We start from the raw sequence: 12,678 nt of genomic DNA, 5'->3' as shown, positions 1-12,678 counted from the left end.
AAAGGAATAGTTGTCGTTGAGTAGTCGAAAAATATGCCTGTATAAATATAGACGACGGGGGGGAAAAGTTTTCGTTTATACCTAAAATTAAATTATCCGAAATTGGTCTTTTAGACGTATCGCTCATCTTAACTCTTTGGTAACTGCGCATAAAATATTTTAATCTCGTTGACAGTCGTAGGTTTAATGGGCTTTAGTCTAAGGCACCCAAAGATTATATATTACAGAAGAGAGAAATCCGTCTGGGTTTAAGACCACGCGGCTTACTTGGGTATGAAATTAGAAAAGATTTTTGATTTGTATTTTCTATAAAGTGTTTAAAAAAAATCCCAGGTAATCTTCTATACTTTGCAATAATGTATCATATTTTCACTTGAACCTTTGTCATTTTTTTTGATAACATAAACGGCGCTTGAACGAAGAGTACGAACCGCAAAGGTAGAATTTCCCCATCGACATAAACTTAAATAACAGTTTTTCTAACGCACTGCGCTCTAACAACGGCAGCTAGGCTGCTCGAATTAAATGAAAGCTAATAAACGACTAGTTCGGGAAACTCTTTCGGCTAAACCCAGGGCAGGTGAAGAAATACATTAAAAATATTAAACCCCCGAAAGAGAAATGCGCAGTCCGATTTTCCAAGAGGTATTTAAGCAAAGACGGAAGTAAAGGACGGATGAGTGTTTCGCATCGCTGTCTCTGGCTCGAGACGGAGCGGGTGGTTTTTCAGGAGGGAAACTTTACAAGGTTTAACGGGATTTGAGCACGATTAATTCATTTCGCTTAATTACTAGAGCCAGTGCAGCCATACTGAAAGGTAGGAGTACACCCTGAACGCGGAAACGTTCATTTTTGTCGTGTATTATTACATTTTACCCGCTTCAGTTTGCGCCATTTTCGCTAGTTTGGTAATGCATAAATGTGCGCATTTTAGCTCTGGCGTTCTTTGTCCCTATTCTTTAAAAGATAATGATGTGGTTCATCCCGGTGGAAAATCTCACACCCCTGTTTCTACAAGGCAGTTGCTATTATTATGCGTTAGAAGAGAGCAAGTGATCGTTCTTCTCCCATCCAAAAATTGTCTTCGAAATCAAGTGCAATTGCGCAGTTTTGTGCTGCATCAGGCCGTGTCAGACGCTAACAGCGCCAGCGCCTGTTGGGATGTAGCTCCATTCTGGCGCACATGAGTTAGCTTGTGAAGCTAACCGGCTAGCGTGCTAATCAAATAGCTTTGATTGTCAGTTTGTCAAAGTGTCTGTTGACGGCAACGTCACGCCGAAGTTCAGCAAACATATAATGAGTAAGATCTTCATGGATCCCCTTTTTAGCTTTAAAACCCTGGTCGCGGAAACGGTAGAAAATGGTAGAATTTTTTTTTTCTTCCTCTGGAGCGGTTATCTCCACCGGCTAACTTGGCTAGCCTTTTAGCGTCGCAGACTTGTCGAAATAAGCTGTACTTTTACACACACACACGCCCCGAGGCCAATAAAAACAGTTTAGCTTGCATACTAGAACATCAGTTTATGATGAAGTCCGTTTGTCTCGTACTGATAAATTGCGGTGGTCTTTAATCACTAGCATTGTTTTGTTGCTTTACCTCGTTGTCATTAGCTTCAGTGTTTAGCGTTTATAGACATTCCTATGCAGCATCCTAATTGCCACCGACGCTAGTTGGCAACACGGTTGGGTATGTGACTCGATGCAAGTCAGAAAAGTACCAAAATTAATATGCGCCATAAACAGGTTGAATGTTGTACGTCGTGTCCGTGTGATTTCACACACGAGAAATGTTAATATCACAATACTTTGTTTTTTTGGAGTAGGGTAGGGAGGGGGCTCATAACTTAAACCAGTTGGAAAAGGACCTGAACTGATGCTGCTCTGTAATAACACTGGATGCCCTCTTGGTTTCTTTACAGTATGGAAACTTTCAGTTTTTCAAAATTTGGCTGCAGCTAATGGTCATTCTAGAGTATGATTTAGGTTAAATTGTTTCGACTAGCTGCCTAAAACTTTAAACATGTCGAATTAGAATACTAAGGAAATTGTTTCTTTTTTATTATTGTTATTATCTTTAAAACAAAGGAAAGCTAAAGAGCTATTCGTTTCAGAAGACAGGACAGCCAGATGTTTGGGTTTCTAATCAACCTGACCCTCTTTCTTTGCAGGAGTCCACAAATCATGTCAGGCATTGCATTGAGCCGGCTTGCCCAGGAGCGCAAGGCATGGCGGAAGGACCATCCTTTTGTAAGTATTGGCTCACGAGATCCGTGCGATGAAAGCCTGCCTGAGTGTTGGTTAGAAAGTGTTTGCTTTCTAACAAACTTTCAAATTTCAACTCTTACTCTTCCCAGGGATTTGTTGCGGTACCGACAAAAAACCCGGATGGAACCATGAATCTCATGAATTGGGAATGTGCTATTCCTGGCAAAAAGGGGGTAATGTGTTTCATAGATTTGTTTGCATGCCGAGTAGATTTGTTTTACATAATTAAAAAAGACTCAATGGTCTTTCTAGGACAATGAGAATACTGTAGTGGATGTAAAGCATACTGTATGAGTAATTGCTCTGCAAAAACAACCCAAAACAAATTGAACCATGATAAGTTTTAAAAATAATTTTACAGTTTGACTGGCAGTAGTAGTAGTAGTAGTAGTAACTTTTAAGAGTCAGTGATGTAGCCTTCTGTTTCTAAATTGATCTAATGATCGTCTCTCCTCAGACTCCGTGGGAAGGAGGCCTGTTCAAGCTGCGCATGTTGTTCAAGGACGACTATCCGTCTTCACCTCCAAAATGTGAGTTGCTGTGCATTCAGCCTGTAAATATGACAAATACACTAGCTATCATTTTGGCCTGCAGATGCTTTGGGAAATCTATTTGGAAGTAAAACCTGGAGCATAGTAGAGTTCCCATATTTTCAAGAGCCTTTAGCATTATCAGATACAATTTGTATGCCAGTACAAACTTGGTTATGTTTATCTACAGTCAGATCAAGTTAATTATTTATTTTTTTAAGTTTTGATGGTTTGAAATGGAACAGAAAAGTGCAGGCTCATGGGCATCCTCCAGCCTACTCGGCACATCTGTAAACTGTCTTTAAAAGCTAATTAAGGCTTCCTCTCATCAACATTTGGCAGCACTGAATGATGAATCTCTTCAGACATGTTAGTTTATTATGGTAATGAGAAAGAGGCTGATTTAAAGCCAAAGGTTTTAATTTAAGGTTAGTGCAGTAATCCTTTGGAAACCTGTGTTTAAGCTGTCAAACTGAAGCTTAGCAGTGCTGGGGATGTTCGACACCTCGGCTGTGATTGGTTGAATACATGACTGTTTTCTGGTCTTTGTGGGATAATTACAAATGTCGAGTTTTCAACTTTAATGATAGAAATCTAAGCAGCTTCATGTTTTTGTTGTTATTATATAAACAGCAGTGGAAACTGGTTAAAGTGTCTTTATTCCAGTGGCTGTGATTAATCTCTTTGGGTTACATGAAAAATTCTGCTCTTTAGGAAAAACTCCAGAATAACCTTTGCTTGACCTTTACGCAGCAGAGCAAATACAGACTTTCTCTTCTAATTATTTTAATTTGGCAGCGCTATTAAAGCCATTTAAGTAGTGCAGCAAGCATGTTGGAGCTGAGGAAGCTTGGCGATATAACAATGTTGCTGCAATTTTGGTGTTAATTCAGGGTCACGGCCAATAGATGCTTTCATGCATGCGTCATTTGCTGTTCCTTTTAAACGGGTTGTGCAAGATTTTTGCCAGTTGATTGATTTTTAGACCTGATATTGTTGTAAATTGATGGTAAAAAACTGCTTACAAACAAGTAGCAGATTCCTGTTGTGTGTCTCAAAACACTACCGTACTTACCTGCCACACAAGGCCAGAGCACCGTGGCTTACACCGGCTCTAATCCTGCAGCACGAGCTCCACGTTGTCTGAATGTCAAATTAAAATGACCTAAAGGCACTGTTTGTGTAAACAACAGACGCTGCTGTCTTCAGTGGAACAGTTCAGTCTGGGCACGCAGTGACTTTAGTAGTCTAACCCCTTTTGTTTGGTATGTATAATATACCTGAAACATAAAGCCCACTTAACATTTTGCCATATTTCAGGTAAATTTGAGCCTCCACTCTTCCATCCAAACGTGTATCCATCAGGCACAGTTTGCCTATCGATACTAGAGGAGGACAAGGACTGGAGACCAGCCATCACAATAAAGCAGGTTTGTGTTGTAAAGTGAATTTCATCTACAGTAATGACCTTAAAGCCTAAGAGCGTGAGTGTGTTCACATGGTCTCTTAAAGTTCCAGATGTTTTCTGATTTTAAGATGACATTTCTAAACTGGAACCTTATCTAAGTTTATCAGGTAATCAGTCAAATTTTTTGATGCTGATAGGAAAACGAGACGCGTAGGCTTTTGAATCCCTCGCTTAGCTTTCAGGCTGGGTGATATTTTAATAATGTTGGTCATGAAGCACAGACGGTGGCCGTGCTGTCATTTTAAGCCACGTTTACATGTAAAATAATCACACAGTAAGTTTGTTTTGTAACTCCTCACACCTGTCTACTGAATGCCTATCTCCTAACCAAGGATTGTACACAAAGTGGCTACATTTGTCACCAAATTGTTTTTTTTTTGTTTTTTTTTTAAGGGAAGAAAAGCTCAGCTGTAAATTGGCGACATGACAGTCCTCCAGATTAACAAACACACTTATAAAGCAGACGAGTCTCGATGGGCAGTGAAGTGTGATGTACGCCTGTTTCTATTGTGCCTGAGAGGCAGAGAAGCACAACGCTAAATCGAGAGTCAAACCATAAGCTTAAAATATTTGCATCACAATTTGTATTCAGTGTTTAGCAATAGTCAATCATGACTATTATGTGGAGCGAGCAGTGTTGCATAAAGTGTGTGCACTCAGTATTAAGTTGACTGATATTAAGGAGCCTTCAGAGAAGCATCCCAACCTGGTGAATTTCTGAAATGTTTCATTTTTATCTTGTAGATCTTATTAGGTATCCAGGAACTGCTAAATGAGCCAAATATCCAGGATCCAGCCCAAGCAGAGGCTTACACGATCTACTGGTGAGTGACGATTAATTCACATGAAACCAGCAATTTATTCACAAATGTAAGGCCACTGACATCTTAGGGCAAATTATTAATTAAGTGGGAGTTGGAGGTCTTGTTTTACAATAAATGAATAATTATTTAAACCAAATAACTGTTGATTAGATTTACTTGAATTTGAAACCAACATGGTTTTAGAAAGGAAAGCAATGTAGACCATGGCTGTTTATTTACTAATTTATATGCCCACAAGAGCAGAATTATTATTAGTGATAACTAAGACGGGGTTCTTAAAAAAAAAAAATAGCATTCATACAAATCTTTAAATATGTACATCTTCATGCAGAAATATAGAGGGATCAGACTTTTTCTGTGTGCACTGGAGGGCTTTTTATAATATGGTGTTTCACTTCTTTTTTTTTTTTTTTTTAAATCCACTCAGTGAACCTCAGACTTGATGACAACTTTTTCTCTGGCTTCATCATTCCCCTCGTTTTTCACCCAACATCCACAGTGAATTTGCCCCCTTGGGTCAGACTCTTAATACGGAGTTCTACTTTAATGTCTCGAGGCATCTGAGGGAGAACATTTAGTGCACACGGTCTGATATGTGTGTCAGTTGTGTTTTTTAACTACGCCAACACAATCATAGCCACCTGCACCACTTGCCAGATTTGGCACTGTAACAACTTTCTCATGAGAATGAACTTTTAAAGGTTGTCCTGGAGATGATCCAGCACACGTCATAGATTTGCACCTGCAGGTGGTCAAAATGGGGAATTCCACAGTGGGGTCAAAGCGGTCTGAGCAGTATAGAGCAACACAGGAATGCAGAGTGGACAAAGGCCAAATTTAAATAAGAATTTTCAGATTGCACCTCATATTATTTTAAGTTTATAACTAGCACAGGAAACTATTTATTTATTCATTTATTTATTGGGTGTGTCTCTGGGGACTAAGCTTGTGAAGCGTCTACCTATTTTAAAGTATACATGAGATCTTAACCCTGTAAAACCTGAACCCTAAAAATTCAATGTTTTTGAAGCAGGAGTTTTTATTGAACCTTCTGACGATTTAAAACACATAAGAGGAGTTTAAGGGTTTAAAAAGAAATCTCATTGATGTAGAGGTCTCAAAAACTCCTGTATCACACATGAACTTCTAGGGTTTTCCACTGACTGATTAAAGATGTTTACTTTTTGAGCAGCATGCTGTGCCTGTTTTGAGTAAGCAGTCGTAATAACTGTTGTTTCTGTTTGTTTTGTTTTTAATGTCTTTTCAGCCAAAACAGAGTAGAATATGAAAAAAGAGTTCGAGCACAAGCCAAAAAATTCTCCCCCTCGTAAGGGCGAAGACGGAAGGAATGGGTTTAACAAGAATCACCTCCCGGCTCAGTCTCTCTATGAATGTGCTCCTCTCACATCGGGACTTGCTTAAAGACTTCTATTTAAACTCCACATTCTGTGCCATCCGTTCTCCTCTGACCTATCAGTTTTTTTTGTTCTTAATTGCCGGTTGGCGCATAATGCTGGGAGGGAATGGGTGCGTCAGCACCCTGGTAATTTCTTTTTAAACAATAATTGTCTTATGTCGTGCAAGGGACACAGCTTGGTACCGGTTTCATCAACTCCCATGCAAGCTGACTGTCATCAATATTTCAAGGAAGAAAATGTCGTTTTGTTTTATTTTGCTCTTTCACAGGGTCTTTTTCTTTTTGTTTCCTCCTTTATTTTCCATAAATTTAATGTAAAATTTAGCTTACTTCATTGTCAGTATTTCAACTGCTGTATAATGAATGGCACTTTTATACTGTTGTATCTCACTAGTGTCTCTAGATGGCTCTGTCTAATTCTCTTTCCCAGGTTTTCTATTCAGCATGCTGTAATATACAATAGATTCTGCTGCCTTGGCTGTCTTTTTGTTATTCAGAGTGTTTGCTATAAATAAAAATGGCCACAGTGACTGAGGCAGGTAGGCTTACTTCTGTATCAGACTTTAAGGTTATATGGTGCTTTGTTCATGTATGTGTTGGCTTAATAAACCTTTCTACATAATGTATTTTCTTTATTAAGAGCAGAATATACACAGAAGTTCATCTTGCATTTCAGTGATGCAGAAACAAAACGGATGAGTCACAAAATAAGACTTTCACCCTGTTTCCAGACAGGTTTGGACTGTGCATAAAAGATAAAAACATCAGTGAAGTAGTACATGGACAACATGTAACTAAATGCTACATAAAATCTGTAAAAAAAGGGAAAAAAAATTCAAGGTGCCGCAATGGCCCAGAAGTTTAGACCACAGCCTGATTGAAATCCTGTGGTGGGCCCTCAAGAGGACTATTTATAGCTTAATGCGCAGAATTAACAATAAACTGAAGTAACATTATAAAGAAGAGCATGTCAAAATTACCCCACAACGAGAAGGACTGATAAAATGAGTTATTTCTGCTACAGGTTCTATTAGCTACTGAATCGTAACGTGGACTACTCCGTCCAGTGGAAAAATGTTCCTTTTCATGACAACTTTCAAGCTTTCTTGAGTTGATCCCTGTTGGGCAAGACTTGTTTTTACAAGCTCCCATAGTGCTCTGCCAGGATAGAACTGGACTGCTGGAAAGCACTCAGGGTGCAGTACTCATTGCAGTACCAGGGAGGCTCCCTTTCTAGGGACGTGTCACTGCAGAGCCAGCAGCCCGAGTCTCCAGAAGGACTCCCTAATTGGGAGTCTAGAACCAGGCTGTTCATTGGGCTCCCCTGAGCTGAGAGTGGAATCATGGTGCTCACAGCGTACGGGACGCCCAGGAGAGTGGTATCACAGACCGAAGGAGTTATGTTGCTGTAGGAGCTGCCCTCCATCACGTGCTGGTCAAAGTGGGGTGGACGACAGTCATCCTCCTGGACTTCTGCACACTTTGTCAAGGTGTCGATCTGAAGCGTTTCCTCTTTTTCTAGCGTGTCTGCTGTGTTTTCTTGCGTAACCACCCAGCTCTGCAATCACAAGGTCAGTTACATCCTAATGACATTAAGTTTGGGACTTTTTTTTCTGTTTTTTACATGAAAAGCTGAACTTACCTTGAAATCTCCCTGGCAGTCACTGTACAGGGTGTGGAAATAGGGAGCCGGAGTTGGGATAAATACATTTTGCTTCCACCTGTGAGCATAGAAAGTGCAATATAGTACAAAAATGACTTTATATGAAACTTAATGTTTTGTGAAGTGAGGCTTTACATGATATAACGTTACTTTTTAACAGGAGCGTAGCAGATCAGTATGACGAATAGCACCAGCCCACAGATGGGAATGAGCACCTTCTTACACATTTCAGAAATGAACATGCGCGTTGACAAACCTGTGTGGGGAACACAATAGAAAATACTGAAGCAGAAGAAATCCAAGAAATCAATTTCTGCTTATGATTGTTTTATCTAAATCTAGCTGCTTTCTTTTTTATTGAGACTCACCATCCGCAGCAGGGTTAGTCCTCCAGTGAGCCTCATCAGACCAGTGACTCCACTCGCCTTGGTACGTAGCCTTATTGGGAATGGACCGTACTCTAGCACTATACTCGGTGTCTGGTTCAAAGTTCTGATCTTCCAAAGAAATACCCGTACTTTGTGTGCTAATTTCACGAATTTTTACCTGAAAGAAATAAAACATAAAAGCATCCCATTAATTTTCAGAAGACAGAAATGCCCTGTTCTGTTCTTCTTTATAAACTTATTTGCAGGTTTAGTGTCATCATTTTCCACAAGAGTATCGATTCTGTCACTAGTTAGATAAACTAATGTAAGTCTACGAGCCGCAACCTACCAACCACATGACGTCACGCTCCTTACTGGCCCTGCACGTTCTCAAAACTAACTTTAAACACTAGTTTAGTTTTTGAGAGCAGGCCTCAATGGTGTAAATTAGCCTTTATATTATTTCATGCCCCAAATTTTGGAACAATTTCGGCCTAATAAAAAGAAGTCGTAAAACCTTTAAATATGTGATCATCTACAGAACATAATACAAGAAGACTCCGAGAATTTAGAGAAAAAGGCCGAAAATTGGTAACACATGCTCCCATTCAGGGACCTGTTTACCCGTTCATTTACTAAACTTAAGTGTCCCAGTACTTATGGTCTGCCTTGAATGGTGTAAGTTTTTTAATAGCAGATTTTGACACATTTTACTTTAATAGAAGAAAAAAAAAACTGAAGACAAAATTTTTGGCTGCTTTCTGTCTCCCAGATTTATCTCTGACACACATTTATCCAGGCCTAGGGACCATCATTTGGAGCACATCAGCATGCAACACCCTGAATGTAGATTTGAACCAGAGATCTTTTATATGCAAGAGAGGGTGAAAAATAGGGTGTAAAAAAAAAAGACCCTGCGTGCTGGAGTCCGGTTGGCAAAAACTCAAATCTGGCCCAGTAGATGGTTTTGGAACTTGTAAAGGAGGGGATAATTTTTGAACTTTTAATTGTATTATTATAGCTGTTAGTAACAGATAAGCAATTAAATAAGAGAAACTTTCCTTCACTTTCCTGTTTTTTCTGCTAACTACTATAAAGACGACTGTTTCTTTTCTCATTTCTTTTTCTCTTTAAATTATTTCTTATTTCATTTGAAATAACAAAATTGTTCTATTAAAATTACAGGACAGTTTGGGCAATGAACTACCAGAACTTTTTCTGTAGTCGTGCTGACAGATTTTTCACTTACTCCAGCAGCATTTCTTTATCATGTAGAAAAACCGAGACAAACACTTGAAACTGCACTTCTTTATCTTACATTGAGATATCGCCGAGATGAAACGTACAGTTAAACTTTACACCAACAGAAAGGGGAATTTCACTACTCTGCCTAATGTTGTAAGATGTGTTTGACATGACTGCACTACTCGATGGAGCTGTTTGCATATAAAATGTGTAAAACCTCTGTTTGATTGTGTCAGATGGTTAAATGCCCTGTTTTAATTCACTTTTAGAGTTTTTACTCGAGCAAGTCCCAGCATGTAGAGGAACTGTGGAAGTGTGAAAACTCGTGCAATGCTCTATTTAATACAAACCTCAACTTGCCAACAGGTATAACCTGAATCTTTGTGCTCACAGAGACAGAATCAGATCAACAAGCGGTGTAAAATGCCTTCAGCTTGAATAAATTCACAGTTTCTGCCGCAAACTGTCGCCACACTGAGCTAACACCCACAGCACTAGCAGATAAAAACACTGCAGCTGTTTGACATCTCAGTTTAGAACTAGATATTTACCAGAAAGTATAGAAGATTTCAATTTTTTATTCTTATTTATATTATTACATTTGGAAAACTGTGGGGGTTTTTTTTACCTCACAACATAAAAAACAGGTTTTCATTTGTAGATTTTTACCATTCAGTTTTACCCTTTGTCATTCCTGCTGATTAGCTGAAGCATACCTTATGTTCTCCCCTCTTGTAGTAATGGAGCTGATACTCCAGGTTGTTGGGCAGAGCAGTGAAGCTGGTATAATTCTCGTAAGTGCTTTTCCAACCAAAGTGGTGGTGACTTGAGCTGTGGCTGACTGAGAGGCAGCACGGTGCGTTTGGTTTAACTGATAAGAAGATGTGTGACTGTTAAAAAACAATAATTCATACATTTATGAGTCCTGCCAACACAGATGATCATTACGCTGCTTACTGTTGTGCACAGGTAGGTACTGTTCATCTAGCACGTCACAGGTTTCAGACTCCTCATTTGGGTCGTGGCAAAGTGAGATTTTGTATACTTCTAAATCTGCAAACGTATCGTCATTATCGGGCGATGTTGTAAATGTGCAGAAATAGTTCTCTTTGGTGTGTGTCAGCATGCACTTGTACGTTCTGTGAGAAAAAGAGAAGCAGCAATAAGGTGCATGGCGTTAAAGGTGACCCATCATTCTTAAATGCGTTAGTAAAAAGAGTCTCACTCGAAGTCTGTAAAAATGAGCCAGTAGGAGCTGTTGCTGTTTGAGGTGTTTTCTGATGGAGTGATGTTCAGGGAGCAGTAGACGGTGGTTAGGTAATCATTGACACAGTGAAGATTGTAGTCCGCTCCTAGGAAACCCCATAGAAAAGATAGTTATGATTACAGAGCAAAACAAAATGAAGTAGAAACATTTCAAGTCCATGTTTAACTCAAGACTGTTAGTGAATAAGCATGTGCTAGCCAGTCCAGAATAGAATTATATTGTAATAGCTTAAAACACTCATGACTGGCCTATATATACACTGAAATTGTGTTTATATGAGAGACAATGAGATCTGCAGTGTGATTAATGTTCTAATCTAAAGAGAGCTAAAACCATAGATCAGGTGTCAGTATCAGATCAACAAGTCAAGTGCAGCTCTTACAAACGTGCATTAATACTAGTGCTATTTTTTCCCCCTTTGCGCTACCTTCTCTGCCTCTGCCAAGAAAGCAAACAATTAGAAGCGAAGAACCAACAGGAAGTTTCAGAATTATTCAGAAAGCATTTTTACACAGTCCCTATTGCTTGAAGCAACTGAATCATGATGATTTGCACTTTGATAATACTTTTCTATCTTTTTGAGTGCACACAATTCATGACTTGAGCTGCTGGCTGATCAACGTTTTGGGGTTCAGTGTCTTTCTCAAGGGCAATTTGACATGACGGCATGAGCACCAGGAGATGGACTTAGCAAAATAATGGACAACCTGTACAACGACATAGATCCAGGCATCTCAAAACATCATTTAAGTGCTGCTTTTGATGTATCATGGTTGTTGTAGATTAGCAACTAGGGTGAAATGCACAAAAACAGTAAATAGTTTGTCACTTTATTGTATAATGAAGAACCTCATTTGAGAGCTTAAGCTCATTTAGCCATTTAATCTAGCCGTTATTGCGTTAGTGTTGTTACATCTAGTGCTTTAAAGCTCTTACACTTACATTTTACAGCTGTACAATTGTCTTTTATCTGACGGAAAAACAAAAAAACAAAGTAAGAATTATAACCTGCTAATGGACTTCCATGTAGCCTGACGATGTTGGTAGATTTGAGCAGGAACACAATCAGCAGCGTCGCCTTCATCCTCAGGGGTGGATGCCAATCCATCGCACCAGACGCCAGCTCAGCCCAAAGATTGAGTCATACTGTCCTGACTCTTTTGTAAAGCGGGTTTTAAACGCAGACTGAGAGGCGTAACCGCTCAGGCTTCTCACACAGATAGCTGTCACTCACCACTATCATTGTCACTGGTGGGAGAGGATGTGCTTTTTAAAGAGAGCAGCTGTTTATGAAAGCGTGTGAAAAGAGTTTAACCTAGCAGTGTTTCATATTACAGTCTGTCTGACTGTGCACTTGTTTGCAATTGTCATGAAATCTTTACCAGAGCCCGTTTAGCTTGTTTAGAGGAAGCAAAAGGTGAAGTGCTTTGGGCCGAGATGCTCCACAGCCCACCTGCTGAGGTGCATCTACAGTTTTAAGGTTACTTCATGTAGTAACTTTCTGAATGGGCACAAAGCTGGAAGACACAGCCGTCTTATCATCCAAACTCAGTTTGAATGACTGATGAGCTGATAAGCTGCAAAAACGATGAAGCCTGAGATGCCATGTGACAGAAATGACTATATAAACA

The 12,678-nt window shown here is 39.5% G+C and overlaps 2 protein-coding genes across 5 annotated transcripts; one reads left to right on the top strand and one right to left on the bottom strand.

The window, feature by feature from the left end:
* Positions 1-249: 249 nt before the first annotated feature.
* On the top strand, positions 250-7,126 carry ube2ib (ubiquitin-conjugating enzyme E2Ib). 4 transcript variants are annotated; one of them, XM_085465929.1, is made up of 7 exons: positions 250-271; positions 2,169-2,247; positions 2,355-2,438; positions 2,723-2,795; positions 4,116-4,225; positions 5,008-5,087; positions 6,355-7,126. In XM_085465929.1, the coding sequence occupies exons 2-7, from the start codon at positions 2,182-2,184 to the stop codon at positions 6,416-6,418; spliced, it is 477 nt and encodes a 158-aa protein (XP_085322055.1). In that variant the 5' UTR covers positions 250-271; positions 2,169-2,181; the 3' UTR covers positions 6,419-7,126. The 4 variants fall into 4 exon arrangements, with proteins under 4 accessions (XP_085322055.1, XP_085322051.1, XP_085322053.1 ...); XM_085465925.1 differs by lacking the exon at positions 250-271 and adding an exon at positions 512-817; XM_085465927.1 differs by lacking the exon at positions 250-271 and adding an exon at positions 1,202-1,300.
* LOC146702873 (interleukin-21 receptor) lies at positions 6,653-12,205 on the bottom strand. The gene is made up of 8 exons (XM_085465924.1): positions 12,056-12,205; positions 11,006-11,132; positions 10,738-10,919; positions 10,497-10,651; positions 8,536-8,713; positions 8,318-8,423; positions 8,147-8,225; positions 6,653-8,062 (listed from the first exon to the last, which is right to left on the bottom strand). The coding sequence occupies exons 1-8, from the start codon at positions 12,153-12,155 to the stop codon at positions 7,643-7,645; spliced, it is 1,347 nt and encodes a 448-aa protein (XP_085322050.1). The 5' UTR covers positions 12,156-12,205; the 3' UTR covers positions 6,653-7,642.
* Positions 12,206-12,678: the final 473 nt, after the last annotated feature.

The sequence above is a fragment of the Copadichromis virginalis genome, linkage group LG8 (genome assembly GCF_057382275.1).
Source record: "Copadichromis virginalis isolate Kocher_CV1m ecotype Utaka linkage group LG8, C_Virginalis_male_GT1.1, whole genome shotgun sequence".
Classification (NCBI taxonomy): domain Eukaryota; kingdom Metazoa; phylum Chordata; class Actinopteri; order Cichliformes; family Cichlidae; genus Copadichromis; species Copadichromis virginalis.
This window is presented reverse-complemented; position numbering and strand designations above follow the sequence as displayed.

Coding starts and splice junctions, on each gene's coding strand:
- ube2ib (XM_085465929.1), top strand. CDS start 2,182: ATGTCAGGCATTGCATTGAGCCGGCTTGCCCAGGAGCGCAAGGCATGG. Junction 2,248..2,354: donor GGCGGAAGGACCATCCTTTT/GTAAGTATTGGC, acceptor TACTCTTCCCAG/GGATTTGTTGCGGTACCGAC. Junction 4,226..5,007: donor CAGCCATCACAATAAAGCAG/GTTTGTGTTGTA, acceptor TTTATCTTGTAG/ATCTTATTAGGTATCCAGGA.
- LOC146702873 (XM_085465924.1), bottom strand. CDS start 12,155: ATGGATTGGCATCCACCCCTGAGGATGAAGGCGACGCTGCTGATTGTG. Junction 11,133..12,055: donor ACATGGAAGTCCATTAGCAG/GTTATAATTCTT, acceptor GGGGTTTCCTAG/GAGCGGACTACAATCTTCAC. Junction 10,652..10,737: donor GTACCTACCTGTGCACAACA/GTAAGCAGCGTA, acceptor TCTTCTTATCAG/TTAAACCAAACGCACCGTGC.